At 45.3% G+C, this 15,783-nt stretch overlaps 7 protein-coding genes across 7 annotated transcripts; 3 read left to right on the forward strand and 4 right to left on the reverse strand.

The window, feature by feature from the left end:
- Positions 1-2,238: 2,238 nt before the first annotated feature.
- On the forward strand, positions 2,239-4,433 carry LY89DRAFT_691569 (FAD/NAD(P)-binding domain-containing protein). The gene is made up of 5 exons (XM_018216361.1): positions 2,239-2,745; positions 2,793-3,042; positions 3,089-3,157; positions 3,203-3,460; positions 3,509-4,433. The coding sequence occupies exons 1-5, from the start codon at positions 2,487-2,489 to the stop codon at positions 4,353-4,355; spliced, it is 1,683 nt and encodes a 560-aa protein (XP_018062264.1). The 5' UTR covers positions 2,239-2,486; the 3' UTR covers positions 4,356-4,433.
- A 52-nt stretch (positions 4,434-4,485) lies between these two features.
- LY89DRAFT_789553 (D-3-phosphoglycerate dehydrogenase) lies at positions 4,486-5,767 on the reverse strand. The gene is made up of 3 exons (XM_018223269.1): positions 5,580-5,767; positions 5,116-5,532; positions 4,486-5,069 (listed from the first exon to the last, which is right to left on the reverse strand). The coding sequence occupies exons 1-3, from the start codon at positions 5,682-5,684 to the stop codon at positions 4,569-4,571; spliced, it is 1,023 nt and encodes a 340-aa protein (XP_018062265.1). The 5' UTR covers positions 5,685-5,767; the 3' UTR covers positions 4,486-4,568.
- A 282-nt stretch (positions 5,768-6,049) lies between these two features.
- LY89DRAFT_601084 (Aldo/keto reductase) lies at positions 6,050-7,089 on the reverse strand (the record flags this gene model as incomplete). The annotated part of the gene is made up of 3 exons (XM_018210181.1): positions 6,050-6,508; positions 6,563-6,935; positions 6,986-7,089. Coding segments are annotated over 3 exons (936 nt in total), but the record flags the coding sequence as incomplete, so codon positions are not given.
- Positions 7,090-8,227: 1,138 nt separating this feature from the next.
- LY89DRAFT_766013 (general substrate transporter) lies at positions 8,228-10,062 on the forward strand (the record flags this gene model as incomplete). Its single annotated transcript, XM_018221704.1, has 7 exons — positions 8,228-8,327; positions 8,389-8,524; positions 8,648-9,348; positions 9,397-9,698; positions 9,738-9,790; positions 9,840-9,946; positions 9,986-10,062. The coding sequence occupies 7 exons, from the start codon at positions 8,228-8,230 to the stop codon at positions 10,060-10,062; spliced, it is 1,476 nt and encodes a 491-aa protein (XP_018062267.1).
- A 788-nt stretch (positions 10,063-10,850) lies between these two features.
- On the forward strand, positions 10,851-11,578 carry LY89DRAFT_742674 (uncharacterized protein; the record flags this gene model as incomplete). Its single annotated transcript, XM_018220853.1, has 3 exons — positions 10,851-11,122; positions 11,176-11,254; positions 11,306-11,578. 3 exons carry the CDS (start codon positions 10,851-10,853, stop codon positions 11,576-11,578), a joined length of 624 nt encoding a protein of 207 aa, XP_018062268.1.
- A 131-nt stretch (positions 11,579-11,709) lies between these two features.
- Positions 11,710-13,168, reverse strand: LY89DRAFT_789555 (kinase-like protein; the record flags this gene model as incomplete). Its single annotated transcript, XM_018223270.1, has 4 exons — positions 11,710-12,146; positions 12,247-12,411; positions 12,459-12,913; positions 12,953-13,168. 4 exons carry the CDS (start codon positions 13,166-13,168, stop codon positions 11,924-11,926), a joined length of 1,059 nt encoding a protein of 352 aa, XP_018062269.1. The 3' UTR covers positions 11,710-11,923.
- A 1,433-nt stretch (positions 13,169-14,601) lies between these two features.
- On the reverse strand, positions 14,602-15,382 carry LY89DRAFT_742676 (uncharacterized protein; the record flags this gene model as incomplete). Its single annotated transcript, XM_018220854.1, has 4 exons — positions 14,602-14,763; positions 14,837-15,001; positions 15,050-15,151; positions 15,197-15,382. The coding sequence occupies 4 exons, from the start codon at positions 15,380-15,382 to the stop codon at positions 14,602-14,604; spliced, it is 615 nt and encodes a 204-aa protein (XP_018062270.1).
- Positions 15,383-15,783: the final 401 nt, after the last annotated feature.

The raw sequence follows: 15,783 nt of genomic DNA on the forward strand, positions 1-15,783 counted from the left end.
GGAGGCAGCACGAGTAGAAAGAAAATTTGGCTTGACAGTTTTTCTACAAGACTCATATTAATGACTCTAGGCTCTGAATGGTGCAAGTGTTGGGGCAGCATTTAGGGAGTTAAGCGTAAGCGAGTAGCGCCATGGGGACAAACTCAAAAACATAACAACCTCGGGATCACGAGCCACGTAGCAAAGGTAGTGTATCTTGATCAGGATTGACATTCATTGATTATGTAGCTAGAAGCGAAGCCATATGCCAAGTTCCAGTTCACTTCAGTTTCATCCGCATCCAATTCAGGCCCCCGCGCTATTCATACAATCATCAAAGTTTTTCCGCACTCCCTAAGTCAAAGTCTCTACTGCTTCTGCCCAGTAGCACATCCAGCGAGTCCACCAGCAGTGTTCGTCAATCCACCAGCAAGCATTCCCAACACCTATATCGTCTTGCTAGTTGTATCCGCAACGCCATTCGTGGTCTATCCAACAGTGTTCCCACGTCCATTAGTAGTCTATTTTACCACATTTCCTACTCCATCAACAATCTTATTAACGATTCCTCCGATTGAACCTAGCAGACCGCCTTGGCCCTACTCTTTATCGCCGCTAGTAAGAGTATTGTCAAAAAAATTTGTGAAGTTTCCTAGAAAACCGGCCATTATGATTTATTTTAAAATTATAAATGAAAAAAATGGAAAATTAAAATTTATTTACTTAAAGTTTGACAGAGGTAAGTTATAATATTGGTATGATATGATATAAAATTATGTTTACATGGCAAGACTTCTCAATAAATACCCGCTTCCATCTCAAACCAAGGAAGTTTCTGGATCTCAAACTTGTCCAACAAAAAGTCGATGATCTCAGGGCCCCTGACCTATCCCCGGGAGATCACTGCATCCCCGATCCAACTCCCCGTCTTCCTTGTCTTCAGCGCTCATAATCTCACAAGGCGACTCACCAGCCACAAGCCTCGGATCCTGAAAACAGGTTCGGGGCATGTGAACTTGGGGTCTGATACAAGATATTACGTCTCTTGGTGCCTGGTGGAAGTATATCAAAGTGCTTGTCCATGTCGTGATTCTGAGAAGGAGGCCAATATCCAGATTTTTGGGAGAGGGTCAGTGGGGTGAAGCTGCAAGCGATGAAGATCTTTGTGGGTAAGTGCCACAGTTTAATCTCGAAGGTTGCTTCAAAATGACGCTTTCGCGATTACCACACATGTCTTCATTCGTCGGTGTTGCTTGGACACTCGTTCCTGGCACAGCCTCAAAATCAGTGTGGCAGTGAAAGTTAGCGAAGCTGCGCCGCAAGTACGTCAAGGACCTCGTGACCAATTTTCCTCACTTCTTATAAGACGAATCGATTTGCTCTAGACATAAAAGGATATCAATTTGACTTTGTGAAACTGGCTTTTATATCTACATCCTAAAAGCTGTCAAGCTGCACGGGAACTTCAAGTCAATAGTCCAAGATGGCAACCTCGCAAGTCACCAACGAGGTGAGCTCAGCCTCAACCACAGCCCGGAAAGAAAAGCGATCTCTAGGCGAAAAGATACTGTCTTTCATGTTCGACGGACCATCTGGCACAGATTCCTCCAAGCTCGACCGTGAGCTTCGTGAGAAATACGAAGAAGACAAACGAGACGACATTCCTCCCTCGAACAGAGAAGGAAGAGAGAGGACGGCAGGCTAGAATCCGAAAGCGAAATGATTATGGGAGGCGGTGACGGTGTAAGGACGAATGATATGCAGAAAGGTGGATGGGGTGGGGCTAATTTGGCTTTGAGCCATGCTTGAAATTGAGAGATGTTGTAGAAGTTGTAAGCTCAGTGCGAAACGATGGATGTTAAACCGCACATCTTCCTCGGTTTCTCGTGTTGTTTCCCCGCATGTGTGTTCCCTTGTCATGCAATATTCTGCTTAGTTGTCCGATTGTGGATCCGGGTACGCGGCACTTGACCCTCTCCATCTCCCGGCATTCAGACCCAGCGAGCACCGAAATCCGAATCCGAATCATACACTTACTAGAACGATTGCGGGCCGACCCCTTCTTGGTGATGCGCAAAGGCGCATGTCATGCATGGGGTTACACAAGAGGAGATAAAAGCGGACTTGGAGCCACTTCGCGACCACACTTCGTTCGCACAACCAATCCATGGTTCGAGTAGTCCGAACCGGATGTTTAAATTGATAGAGTGGACATTAGCCAATGCATGCGATTCGTGATATGCATTTAAACCTTGGTAGAGAAGTAAGACGATTCTCCGAACCTGGAGTGTCAATCTTTCTGCAGCACGAATTTGTATGGTCCTGAAGCACCAACAAGAATTAGTGTGTCTTGTGCCAGCATCACCTATGGTATTCCAACTTCCACCCATGCTAGAACTTGCCATTAGCTACCCCGCTCACGACCTTATTCCCATCATGTTTATATAAGACTTCTGTTTTGCTAGTCCACCTTCTGAACCGAATCCCAATCGCATCTGTCTGCCATCATGTCGTCGGTCAAAGATGCCATTCCAAACGGCAATGGCCCCTCAATTTCGATCTTGGAACAACCGATATTAACACGCCGAAAGCTCAGACTCGTTTGTGTTGGAGCTGGATTCTCAGGACTAACCCTTGCTCACAAGATCCAGCACGAGTTCAAGTTGGAGGAGGAAATTGACCTGACAATATACGAGAAGAACCCTGAAATTGGTGGTACTTGGTATGAAAATACCTATCCTGGAGCGGCTTGTGATATTCCGTCTCGTGAGTCAAATCCATACTTATAATAGCCATTGACTGATCTTTTGGAGACGCCTATACTTTCTTATTTGAGCCAAATCCAGATTGGTCTAAATTCTATTCACCGGGTCCAGAAATCCATTCATACATCAAGCGTACAGCCGAGAAGTATAACCTTACCAAGCATGTACGGTTGAATTCGAAGGTTCTTGAGACAATTTGGGGTCAGGAGGCTGGCAAATGGAAGATCAAAGTCGATATCGATGGTTTTATCAAGGAAGATGATGCTGATATACTGATAAATGGGTCTGGATTTCTCAAGTCAGTAACCTTGAAATGGCTTGCGATCGGTTACTCAACGAAATAGTAAATGGAAGTGGCCAAATATCCAAGGACTCCAAGATTTCAAAGGGAAGCTAGTGCATAGTGCCAATTGGTAGGTTCCCAATCTTTGACATGTCGTGTCTCACAGTTGCGCCAGGGATAATTCATATAATTGGGACGACAAAAAGATTGCAGTGATTGGCAATGGCTCTTCTGGTCTTCAAATTGTCTCTGCCATGCAACCCAAGGTCTCAAAATTGGTCAATTACGTTCGAGGACCCACTTGGATCTCTATCAACTTCTGTGCAGCCAAAGCAAAAGATGGCAAAAACTTCGAATATTCCGAAGCGGAAAAGAAGACTTTCAAAGAAGATCCGCAAGCCCTTTTCTTGCTGCGTAAAGAGCTTGAAGCTTCGTGAGTGTTGTTTTCATTTCTTAGGCTCTTTGCTGACAAGATCTCTAGAATTAATTCCTTCTTCTTTGGAATGTACGTCGATCATCCGTTTCAACAAGGCTTAGAAGCAGCTTGCAAACAGCAAATGCAGAGCATCCTTCAAGATCACCCAGAAATATTATCAAAAATGATACCTGGCTTTCATCCTGGCTGCCGTCGTCTTTCGCCGTGTGATGGTTATCTCGAAGCCTTAAAGCAGGAAAATGCTTCAATAGTATGGACCGACATTGAGACCATCACAGAGACTGGTATTCGCACCGCTGATGGGCTTGTGGAAGACTTCGATATGATTGTGTGTGCAACAGGTTTTGATACCTCCTTCGTTCCGCCCTGGAAGTTGGTTGGATTAAACGGCGCTACTTTGACTGAGCGATGGAAAATCAACCCAGATGCCTTCTTCTCCGTCCAAGTTGATTCTATGCCAAATTACTTCATCTTCAATGGTCCTAATTGTCCAATCTCACATGGGTCCGTATTGAGCCAGATCTCATGGACATGCGGCTACATCCTTCGCTGGGTCAAGAAGATGGCCACCCAAGACCTCAAGTCCGTCACTCCAAAACCCAAATCAGTTGCAGACTTCAACGCCTACTCACAAAAATTTCTTCTGCGAACAGTATGGGCAGACAAATGCCGCTCTTGGTACAAGAATGGAAAAGAGACAGGTATTGTGACTGGAACATATGCTGGGTCTATCCTGCATTTCAAAGACGCTTTGGAGAACATAGGTAGTGAGCATTTTGATATTGTATCGAGAAGTGACAATGTTTTTGGTTGGTTGGGAAATGGACAAAGTCTTCATGACAAGGATGGATATGGAGATTTAGCTTACTATATGGAGCAACCCACTATCTGAGTTGTGGATCATATTCGATAGGTTACAGCTCCTGATGCTGTTATATGTACTCAAAAGTTCCTCACTTCCGAATTCGACCTTACCGTTCAAATGTTCAACGAGAAAACTTCAGTCTCGGATGTACATTACGAGCAGAAGTTGTATCTTTGAAGAGTAAACTAGTGACCTTTCAAATTCCCAAGTTTGTATCACTGATATTCGAAACTGTCTACATCAATTTGGTTTGATGTCATTGACTGGAGCAACTGGCCTCCCTGTCTCATAGAGTGCGACAATATTCGCAAAACATTCACGTTCTGCATCCCTCCATGCTCTATTTGTCAACCCACCAAGATGTGGTTGAATCACGACTTTGTCACTCTTCAAAAACCACGGGTTGACATTTGGTTCTCCTGTGAAAACGTCTAACCCTGCTCTTGCCACCTTGCCACTCTCTAAAGCAGCTATCAAAGCCGCCTCGTCTACGATGGGTCCTCGCGCGGTATTGATGAAGAACACTCCATCTTTCATTTGCGAGAATTCATTGCGAGAGATAAGTCCTATTGTTTCCGCATTTTGAGGCACGCTCACTGAGACCACGTCAGAGGTCCTCAGCAGCTCTTCTAAGTTGGGACACCAGGTTGCACCGTAAAGTGCTTCAATTTCCGGAGAAGCACGAGTTCTGTTGTGATATTGAACTTTCATGTTGAAAGCATTCACCTTTCTAGCATAATGCTATGAAACATTAGCACCATCTTCAAAAATCTATATAGATTTATACCTTTCCGATTGCTCCTAGTCCGATGATTCCAACAATCAGATCGCTCGGATCGGTGCAGGGAACATGATTGTTCCTCCAAAGACCATTTCGTACAGAGTTCTCTGCACGAGTTGTATCTCTACAAACGGCCAAGGTAAGGAACAGTGCCATGTCGGCCGTTGGTTCGGAGACAGCATTGCGAGTGTTGCAAAACCAGATTCCTTTGTCGGTCAACCAGTTCACTGGGAACTCATTATAGCCTGCGGAAGCAGAAACTACAATTTTGCACTCAGGAACCAGGGGTGTGAAGAATTCACCATCAAAAGGTTCGAAAGGCGCAGTTCCCATCAAAATGATGAAAGCGCTATAAGGGCCCGTCTTAGCGACGGCTTCTGCAATTGCGGGTACAGCCTCTGCTCGGTTCTTGACAGAAAGGATCTGCATCACATGTGAGTAGCAATCTCGATTCCTACTGGGATGCTCACATCTAGTTGGAATTTGGACTTGAAATCCTCGAGATAATCAGCTCCACAGGCTTTCGGCGGTGTCAATGCAAGAACCTTCGGCTTTTCCGAAGACGAGAAAGCCATGTCGAGTCTTCTTTATCAATAGAAAATTGCCAAGCATTCGTATGTCTCGAAGCTAGAAATAAATTGACTAAACATACCTTGTCGCTCTGTCGGCATAAATGATAACTTAAATGTTGAATCGAGACCCCCATCTATCTGATTTCCCAATTTCGGTGACGTAATGGCTGCATTTCCCGATCATATGCGGAGAGGCACAATGCCAAAGGTGGGATACGCCTTATTATTTTTTTTGCGCGAATATAATTGATAGCTGCGCGAAGCGAGCACTTTAGATCAAGAGAAAATAATACCGGAAAGAAAAAGCAAAAGGCCGAGCATTGAGAACTAAAATTCTAGCTTAGAATTCAAGTTTAGAGGTTCGTTAGTTAATATATCTTCCCTTCAAAATGTGAAGTACCATCTAAACCAGCATACAACGGCCACCGATAATATTCACTCGGATCGTTGAACCTTGCTTTAACATCCATCGTGGCAATCTTTTCTATATTCTCAGCATCAAGCAAGAAATCCGCTTCGAGATTTTCCTTGATCTGCCAATCAATCACGCTCTTCGGAATGACAGTCCGACCAGAATTGATACCCCAAGCGAGTGCTATTTGAATCGGGGACTTCCCATATTTATTTCCAATTTCCTGGAGAACTGGGTGATCTATTACCCGCGGCATGTGAGATTGGGATTTGCTCCAGTGAATGTCTCTGTAGAACGAGTTCATGTTGCCGAGTGGACTGAATTGGATCACATGGACGCCCTTGGATTTCAGCCAGGAATTGAATGCGGGTTGTTGAAGGTATGGATGGACTTCCATTTGATGTGCTGCGGGTGTCTATGAAAGAGTAATTCTTAGTATAAATTTGTTCTCGAAATCAAGCTCACTCACTGTATTGCTGTTGTCCATCAAATTCTGAATTTCAGATTGATTGAAATTGGACACGCCAATCGCCCTAGCCTTGCCTGACTTTACCAACTTCTCCATTGCTCTCCATGTGTCGAGATAGGTTGTCTCACCCATAATCATCTTTCCGTCTTCGCCTTTTGGGAATCGTTCTGCTCCTCGTGCGAAAGTGCATGGATAGTGCATTAAGTATAGATCGATATATTCGGTATCGAGATCTCTTAAAGATGCATCCAATACTGTCTTAACATCATCTGGATGGTATGAATTGCACCATATTTTGGTGGCAAGAAAGATCTGATCTCTAGGTATACCACTGCGTTTTATTCCCTTGCCAACTTGTTTCTCGGTGTCGTATCTATTTTTGTAAGCTACTCTTTAGATCATTTCGGAGGATAGAATTCTTACACTCGGGCTGTATCAATGTTTCGAACTCCTGTTTTCAAAGCGAGATAGACCGCATCTTCTTGAGCATCTGCATCCTGGAAGGTTCCGAACTCCACGGCAGGGATTTAAGCCCCAGTGTTTAACACATGTTGCGTCGACCGTGTGGACAGAGCACGGACAAATGGAATCTTATTTTGCGCTCGAAAGGTAGTGAGATATCTTGTCGCTGGTAGGCCAGTGCAAGAAAACCGTAACTTGAAGACTACTTTAGCCGCCATCTCTGAGATGCTGGGAGGTGTGGTGAGATGCCTGGGAGTCGAACGATTGATATCGAAGCAGAATTAACATATAGAGGAATCTCGTTCTATTCAAAAATCCTTTTGCGCCGAAATACTTGCCTTATTTGCCATTTTCTCGTATGAGTAAAGAACCACGAGAGGTTTGCAGTGACCTCGCATCGAGACCTCCTCGGCGCTACTGTATGTCAGCCTAAGCGAGACCCCTAGGTTCTGAGCTTGCCTCGTATCGAGGTCATCTCGGAATCTTATACCCGTTTCCTTTCCCCACAGTGGATCATAAAGCTACCAGCCCTTGGAATTTTTGGACAGACAGGTTTGAAGACCTTGAATAATGTTTTAGTGCTCGTTGAAAGTGGGGAAGGATGGGGTAAGCCGGGGTAACAATCGGAAATGTTTCTTCGAATTCGTGTTGGCCTCAAATCCTGTTCTTAAGGAGGATTCGTTCCAAAAGGAATATACTTGACGTTACGGACCTGCGTCTCACGATCCCAGGCGACTATCACCAACTGCATGGTCCTAGCTTGATAGAATGTCCTCGAGCCGGACGACCTTGCCAATCTGGGCAAGCAGGCATCGTGCCAAGCTCTCACAGGACCAAGGATTTAGGTTCGCTTCGTGCACTTATATATCCGAGCATTGCACATTCCATGAGCCTGCATTGTCCTCGAGACGACCCCACCAGATAGAAGCACCCAGTCGCTTCTTTTCCGTCTTACGATCCTCACTACCCCAGCTTCTAACTTCATTCTGGTGCCACAAAGATGGAGAACCCCAAGAATGCATTGCGGGGTGTGGGAGCTCCGCAGAGAGCCTGAGTATTTACTGTAACGGAAAACTATAAATATGGCTATTGCCGGATGGTCACAGGTAGTACTTATCTCTAGCTTCTACTCATTACTATCTATTAAATTGCTCCAAGCATCGTTGGCCTCTTTGTTTCTAATTCCTACATCATTTTGCGACCATGGATCAACGTAAGGGCTGCATGGTTGCAGCACATCTTGAGAAGCGTAAACTTCTCATTGCGATCAACTCAGTTGCAGCGCTGTCCATCTTCTTCTTTGGTATGTGTTCCGCAAGAGATCGAGCCCATTAACTCGAACTTATGCTGACGGTCGAATCAAGGTTATGACCAGGGAATGATGGGTGGTGTCAACAGCTCTTTCGATTATGTTCAGACAATGGGGTTCGGTCATGTTGAGAACGGAACAATTACAGTTACCAATACTTTACTCCAAGGTGGCATTGTTTCAGTGTACTAGTAAGCAGCAAGCCCTCTGTCCTTCGCCCTTGCTTGTTGTGCTTTTGTTGTATTGTGTACCCGCGAAACATTTTACCTAAGGCTCTGAAATTCAAGAGAAGCCCCAATACTAACCTGCTGTAGTCTAGGCACTCTCATAGGATGCCTGTTGGGCGGATCTTTCGGTGATCGATATGGCAGAATCTACACCATTGCTCTTGGGTCCGTCTGGGGCCTCGTTGGAGCTACCCTGCAGACTTCAGCAATGAATTCAAACTGGATGATCTGCGCTCGCTTGGTCAATGGTATTGGCACCGGTATCCTCAACGCTATCGTTCCCGCATGGGCATCTGAAGTCGCCGAATACACTACTCGTGGGAAGTTCATCGCCATCGAGTTCACGCTCAACATCTTCGGTGTCGTTGTCGCTTACTGGCTTGCCTATGGTGTTAGCTTTATAGATGGAGGATGGTCACCCGTGCGCTGGAGATTCCCTATTGGCTTTCAGATCATCCCACTACTTGTTCTATTAGGGATCTGCTGGTTCTTTCCAGAATCTCCTCGATGGCTATGCAAGGTCGACAGGGACGATGAAGCGTTATACATTCTGCAGCGTCTACGAGGTACGGAAGGTGAAGATGCAGGAAAGGCGCAGCTCGAGCTGTCAGACATTCGAAGCATCGTCGAGTTGGAGAAGGCAACAACACATGGCAGTACCTATTACCATATGTTCTTTGGCATCGGGTCCGGAAAGCTTCACGTAGCCAGGAGGGTACAATTATGCATATGGCTTCAGATTCTCCAGGATTGGAGTGGCATCGCAGGCATTACCATGTTCGGTCCGAGTAGGTCATTCAGTGTGATGTGATTTGCTTGAGACTGATCTTCGCTAGCTATTTTTGGAATTGCTGGTTTCACTACGGAGAAGGCTCAATGGATCTCAGGACTGAATAACATCTTTTACATGTTTGCTACGCTAATTTGCGTCTATACACTGGATCGAATCGGGAGACGATGGACCTTATGGTGGGGCTCGGTAGGTCAAGCTTTGGCAATGTTTCTCGTTGGAGGCTTTTGCAGACTTGGTCTCAACTCAACTGCCAATGGGGATATTTCTGCGGCAAGCAAATGGGGAGCTGCTGCTGCATCTATGGTTTACCTCTACACTTTCATATTCGGAGCTACCTGGTTGACTGTACCGTGACTTTACCCAGCTGAGATCTTTCCTCTTCAGGTAAGAGCAAAGGGTAACGCTTGGGGCGTTGTGGGTTGGAGTGTGGGTAATGGGTAAGATACTTCCTTTCAGTGATGATTCAAAAGTCTAACGCACAATCAGAACGTTAACACTAGTACTACCATACATCGTCTCCGCTATCAACGAGAAGTTGCTTTACATCTTTGGTGCATGCAACCTCATTTCCATTCCCCATTGGTACTTACCCAGTTCTTGCACTTAAATACATCGCCTCTAACGACTTATAGTGTGGGCATTTTACCCCGAGTCAAACCAGCGCACACTGGAGGAGATGGACATGCTTTTTGCATCTGATTCATTATAGGTATGGGATGCTGAAACGAATTTCAAATTGTTGAAAGAGCAAAGCCCAAATAATCTTGGTGCCCATCCAAAGGATATTTTTGATCTTGATATTGAAGCAAAGATGGCCAGTGATCATGTAGAGTCACATGAATAGGATGTGGTAGTAGTGATGATGATTACCCAAGTTTCGTATCTAATATAGTGATAGTGAACAACCATGCTTTCTTTATTGCACAAATACTAAATCTGAGTTCCACAAGATCTATGTGTGTAGCTTCGTGTGCTTTCTCGAATCTGTGTGCCCGCACACCGCCTGACAGCAATACCGGATATTCTCGCGAGTGAACGTGACCCTTAAGCCCTGTAACTAATGTATCACACCTCGAAACAGAAGACTACAAACACTTTTACATGTATTATATATTGCTCCAACTATCATTCATTTCTTCCAGATATTCCGAGACATGACTTGGTATTGCTCTAGGCGCATGTGCATTTAGGATCGATGCGTCTTTGCGAGAGGACTCAAGCCTTCATATCCTCAAGACGGTATATATCACAGTGTACAATCGTGGAATGAAAACAACTGCGAATGCTAGCGGACAATTGAGTGCGCTGGAAAGGTGAAGTAGCGTCCTTAATCACAACGTCTCGTCTATAAAAACTCCCGCCCGCATCCCTTGTCTTCATCCTCATTGCAACAACTTCAATACAGAAGCGCACATCTTCAATTCATCTACAGCCCTAACCATCTTCTACAATCCTTCAACACTACATACCAACAAGCCTTCCTGTATTTCAGATACCATGTCTACCAACGGCGCAAACGACGCTCCCGCCCCCGCCTCTACCCAACCCGATCCCACCCATAGTGCATACTACTGGGCATTGATTGAAGAGCTCGAAAGAGTTCATGATGACAATGACGCTTCGATCAGTGCAATTGTCAATCACCAACGTCACGATGATGACTTTGTTGCGCTTTTGAATGCGAACCCTCGTATGAAGTGGTGCTTCGACAATCAAGCAGCCATTCTCAAATTGCATTCCTCAAGCACACCGACCCCGGTATTCCGGGTGTGAGTTTCCCTACCCAAGACATAGAATTAGCTCAACTGACAGTATTTCTCAGCTGGTGTGATATCTGTCGTCGATACTTCAAGCATTGCATGTTTTCAAAGAAGGAGCGCAAGGGCTGGGGTGGCTCTACTGTAAGTGAACACGACGCTCGTTATGCTGACAACTGCTAATCCCACTGTTAGAGCTGTCGGTGGTGCCAAGCTGATGTCGGTATCTCGACCGACAATCAGCAATTCGAGGTTGATCAACATGTTCACTGCAATCGAGGTGGGAAGAAAGAATGTGGCACTTTCCCTCCCCAGAGCCTTGAAGTCCCGCCAAATCGTCGAACTGTCAACGAGAGCAGAATTGGAGAAATTGCGGCTCCGGAGGTCCAATTCACCATCAAGAAAAAGATGTCGCAGAAGGAGCGTAAGGCTAGGGAACGTAAGCAGCGGGAGGATATGGGCATTTAATAGCGCACCAATAATTGGCGCATCATGGATTAGGAGTTTGGGCGGAGGTCATACATGGTTTTCGATAGGCACGCATGAATGGACGACGATGATTTTGACATTTTAGCCTATATGAAGCCTACAAGAATGGTCCATTCAATTTGAAACTCTTCACACGACAAATTAATTATTCAAACAATGTGTTTCTAATGTCTCAACAGTGATATCAATAGTCTTGGTACTTCTCAGGTGATCACCCCCTAAAGCTAGCCGAAGCCGCTAAATTTAGCGAGCCCCTGACCTCAAAGCGGCTTCAAACTCTTTGACTAAATCAATGCCCAGTACAGACAGCAATTTATTCCCTTTTCAATTAAAGAGCGATGCCAATATTGTATCTTGAAACCACTCCTTGTCCTTCTCCCATGCCTTCAGCATAAAGTTCATCCCGATTCTAATTATCCCTGACATTCGCTCTGGAGTATCTTTTGCGGGACCACGAATACACCAACAGATCAAATGTACGCCTGTATGTATCGCGATTCGAAATGCCATGTCATCATCTATAGGACCATATCCGTCAATGAGCGCTCTGTTGACAAATAAGCATGTGTTATACAAGAACAGCAAGGATACGAGGTGGATTCTGTGTCCGCGCTAATTTCCCAGAGGCAAGGTTGATATTGACGTACTGAATAATCCACATCGCTGGTTCGGCATCTCTAAAGTACTTTCGCTCATACAGGTCCCCTATCATCTGGCCAAGATCGTACGATCGGTGACCGAAATGCGCAAGTTCCCAATCAACGATGAAAAGCCCTGGTTCGTTGTTTTTGTGGGACTGTGATACAAGAACGCTTTTCTTGGTAAGGACTCATCCATTGTTTGGGAACACACGACTTACTTTCCAGACCAGAAGTCCCCATGGATGACGCCCCAATCTTGAAGACCATCATCTGCCAATGTCTGGAGTTCTTTGGTCGATCTAGCTTCGATCTCTTCTAACGTTGCTTTATGAGTTCCCAGAACTTCGGGAAACCTCTCAAGTACTTCGATAAAACTGCCATATGTTATAAGATATTTCAGCTTTCTCATTGGCTCATTCTGTTCGGCGTATAGTGTTCGGGTTGATGCCCAGGTATGGAATGACCGTGTCCAAGTGCCTAGATTGTATCCGATGAACTTTGCGACTGAGTGAGATAGACTTCCAGAGAATATGACTGCTTTTAGATCTATGGAGTCGGAGAAGTCTTCATGAACTTGGGTGTATGCGACCTGGTCGAAGAGAAGCAACCGCGGTGTCTTCACCAAAGAGATTGGAAGGTCTTGAAGGTAATTGAGCATCGACTCTTCAAAAATCTGTTACGGTCAGTTCAGAAATTTATGAGGGTAACGTACGCAACGTGAGATATCTAGAGGAAAGTCACGGTTACAAGATGCGAAATTCGTTGAGTGTTTGATGATAATGGTTCCATCACGGTGGATACCACGGAAAACAAAGTTGGCAGTGCCGCCAGAAATTGGAATTAAAGAAGAGCAAGCATAGGCAGTTTGAGATAGATCGTGTAAGATATTAGTAGAGATTTCGTCTTTCTCCTCATGATTGAGTGCCATCGTTGAAGCTTGTCGTGGAGACTTCAGGATGTGGATGTGATTGTGGTGTTGGAGAATGACTCACACGAAATGTCGTGCTTATCACGACTTGGCAGATCGAGTCATTGGCTGATGGAGCATTAATAATCAACCTCATTGTTCGAATGTTCAATGCCGAATTTATGTGCCTGTTGAAGGCAAGAATGCCTATGGTTGAATCATTTAGAAGTCTAGCTCTACAAATTCAAGTGGCAGCTGATTTTCTCGTGGCTCTGAGAACCGGAAGTCCTTGGTCTCAAATTGTGCCGCTACTATTGCGGGGAGAAGTGGGCCCCTCAAATCGCACGAACACTTAAAGTATAGATTATTCAATCTTTAATCTCAAATTTGATGGCTCCTATTATTCTAGAGCTCAAGATGAAACGCCTAGCAATCTAGGCTCTACCCACTGCGCTCCTGTGTAATTTGCTAAACTTCATGAAGAAATAATGGAACTCTACTATTTCAAAACTTATACAGTCGAGACCTTTGGGTCTGATTCCATTCCGTAGGGTGGGCAAGGAGTTTTGTACTTGAAAACTAATCAGTTTGCATCCTTCATGCTTTTCTTGCGATATCGAGCTTTTTTTCTTGTATCCTAAGATGAGGCAGGATTTTGAGTAATCCTAGATCGGAGCCTGTGGTAACACTGTCTATTACTGCGGGACTGCATGTCAATCGGCATTCGGAAATCGTGTAGGTGCTTTTCCACCGTCTTCTGCCGTGGTCGGACTCGCTCCAACTTCTCCTACTGCGATTGCTCTGTTACCGTCCTCAACAGCAATAACATCTATGGCGGCTTCACCGTGAAAATCCACCAGCGGGTATTTGAGAAACAGCACAGCGGTGAATCTTGCCGAATTTCAAAAAATAAAGCTGACACAGATTTCACACCGGATCATCATTTGACTGGAGGTCGATTCAATTCAATGAAGTGATATATCTTGTGCAGCTTGCGGCTGAACCTTCAAAGAGTGCTTGAAGGTTGGCTGGATTTGTTGCCGATCGAAGGAGCTGGAAGTGGTTGACTTGACTTCGCGTCGTCGATCTCGTTCAATGTCAGATTCCCACGCAGACCGAACGTGATTCCTTGGTCCGCAGACAAGCGGGGTCCTAGTGAGATGTGCAGGGTCGGTGTGTTTCGAGGCCACCGTTTATTAATCGCGTGTCAAGGCTTTGACTGACGAGGAAAGAGAGGAGGAAAGGAAGGAAGCAAATCACCCGGATTGTTACCACCAAGCTGACGTTCTGAAAATTGTTGATGGCACTGTACCAGTACTTCCATTAACTCATTGTATCCGAGCTAAGAAGCAAGTTGTCAAACGCAACGCAATCCATGCCCATATCAAATGCGATCCTTCTCTAAGCTCTGGCTACCTACCGACCAAAGTCTTATGATCTCAGATCCCCCGTCCTTAAGGCCATTGTCTGATGATGAGATCAAATCCGTTAACATCAAACTGCTGGCCACCAACCATCATGAGATCGGTTGCTGCATCATATCCACCGCAGTTATTGAGAATCTGATAGCCCAGGTCACCATACCATTCAAAGGGTGGATTAATAGTGTGTAAATTCTATGCATTATTAGAGACAGTTTTTGCGTTATAAAAAAGGAGCTGTTTGGACGTAACTTGCATCGTTGCATACCCACACCTGTGCGTTTCCGTTAAGTACGATCGGTATACAGGCAAAGGCGGGGATAGTAAGTTGCAGTGGTCCCAATTGCATGAGGAAGTTCATTTGAGACCAGGCTGTGTTCATGTTGACCGGAACCCAACTCCATCCAGGAACTGGAATACAGTACAGAGCGCCCTGTGAATGTTCAGATATGTTTCTCGACTTTCAAGTAGAGAACCATACATATCCATAGCGACGTTCAATACCTGAATTTCCCTTGGTTGAATTGTTCCGCTCGGGCAACTTGAAGCCTGGATGCTCGACGAGGACTTTGGCGAATATTTCCTGGTTAGGTTAGTTGCGGCTCTTGAGAGCTGGAAGGCCGCTTACGTCAAGACTTCCTGTTCCCTCGATGTGAACACCATTGTAAGTAGTATTGAGATAGAGCGGGACGATGGGGTGAGGCAGGTTGTAATCAGTGTGTTCAGCGCGCTCAACACCGTGAAGTGGAGTAGCTTCAACGAACATCATACCAGCAAACGCGAGCGCAGCCAGAAGAACGTCGAAGAGCTTCATCTTGATGGAAGTGGAGTGTTTTTGAGGCAGTTACGAAAATAAGTCGAGATTTGTTGCGGTTGCGGTTCTTGTTTGGTGGTAGGATGGTGGAGGGAAGTTGAACTCTGGAGAAATAAGGAGTTGATACCTGCCAGACGAAAGTGAGTGTCTAGATTAAGGTGACGTAGAGGCCTCTTACGGTGGTGGGAAGAAGTTGAAGTTGAAGGTATGAAGGGTGGATACTTGTTGGGTAAAAGCGACGTAGGCTAAGTATCAGTAGCATTTTGGAGGCATTGGAGGACTCAGGGGGGAATGATGAATCACTGATCTTAAAGGTGAATGTATTTGTGACTCTTGTTAGATCGGCATAGAGGTTTTGGGTGAATTAAACTCCCGTGTTCCGTAGCGATAATTAAGTAATA

This window comes from Mollisia scopiformis, assembly GCF_001500285.1.
Source record: "Mollisia scopiformis unplaced genomic scaffold LY89scaffold_35, whole genome shotgun sequence".
Lineage (NCBI taxonomy): Eukaryota > Fungi > Ascomycota > Leotiomycetes > Helotiales > Mollisiaceae > Mollisia > Mollisia scopiformis.

Excerpts from the sequence above, each read along its gene's own strand:
- LY89DRAFT_691569 (XM_018216361.1), top strand. The coding sequence starts at position 2,487 with ATGTCGTCGGTCAAAGATGCCATTCCAAACGGCAATGGCCCCTCAATT. Across the intron at positions 2,746-2,792 it reads GGCTTGTGATATTCCGTCTC|ACGCCTATACTTTCTTATTT; the intron begins GTGAGTCAAATC and ends GATCTTTTGGAG. Across the intron at positions 3,043-3,088 it reads AATGGGTCTGGATTTCTCAA|TAAATGGAAGTGGCCAAATA; the intron begins GTCAGTAACCTT and ends TCAACGAAATAG.
- LY89DRAFT_789553 (XM_018223269.1), bottom strand. The coding sequence starts at position 5,684 with ATGGCTTTCTCGTCTTCGGAAAAGCCGAAGGTTCTTGCATTGACACCG. Across the intron at positions 5,533-5,579 it reads AGTCCAAATTCCAACTAGAT|ATCCTTTCTGTCAAGAACCG; the intron begins GTGAGCATCCCA and ends CATGTGATGCAG. Across the intron at positions 5,070-5,115 it reads GACTAGGAGCAATCGGAAAG|CATTATGCTAGAAAGGTGAA; the intron begins GTATAAATCTAT and ends AATGTTTCATAG.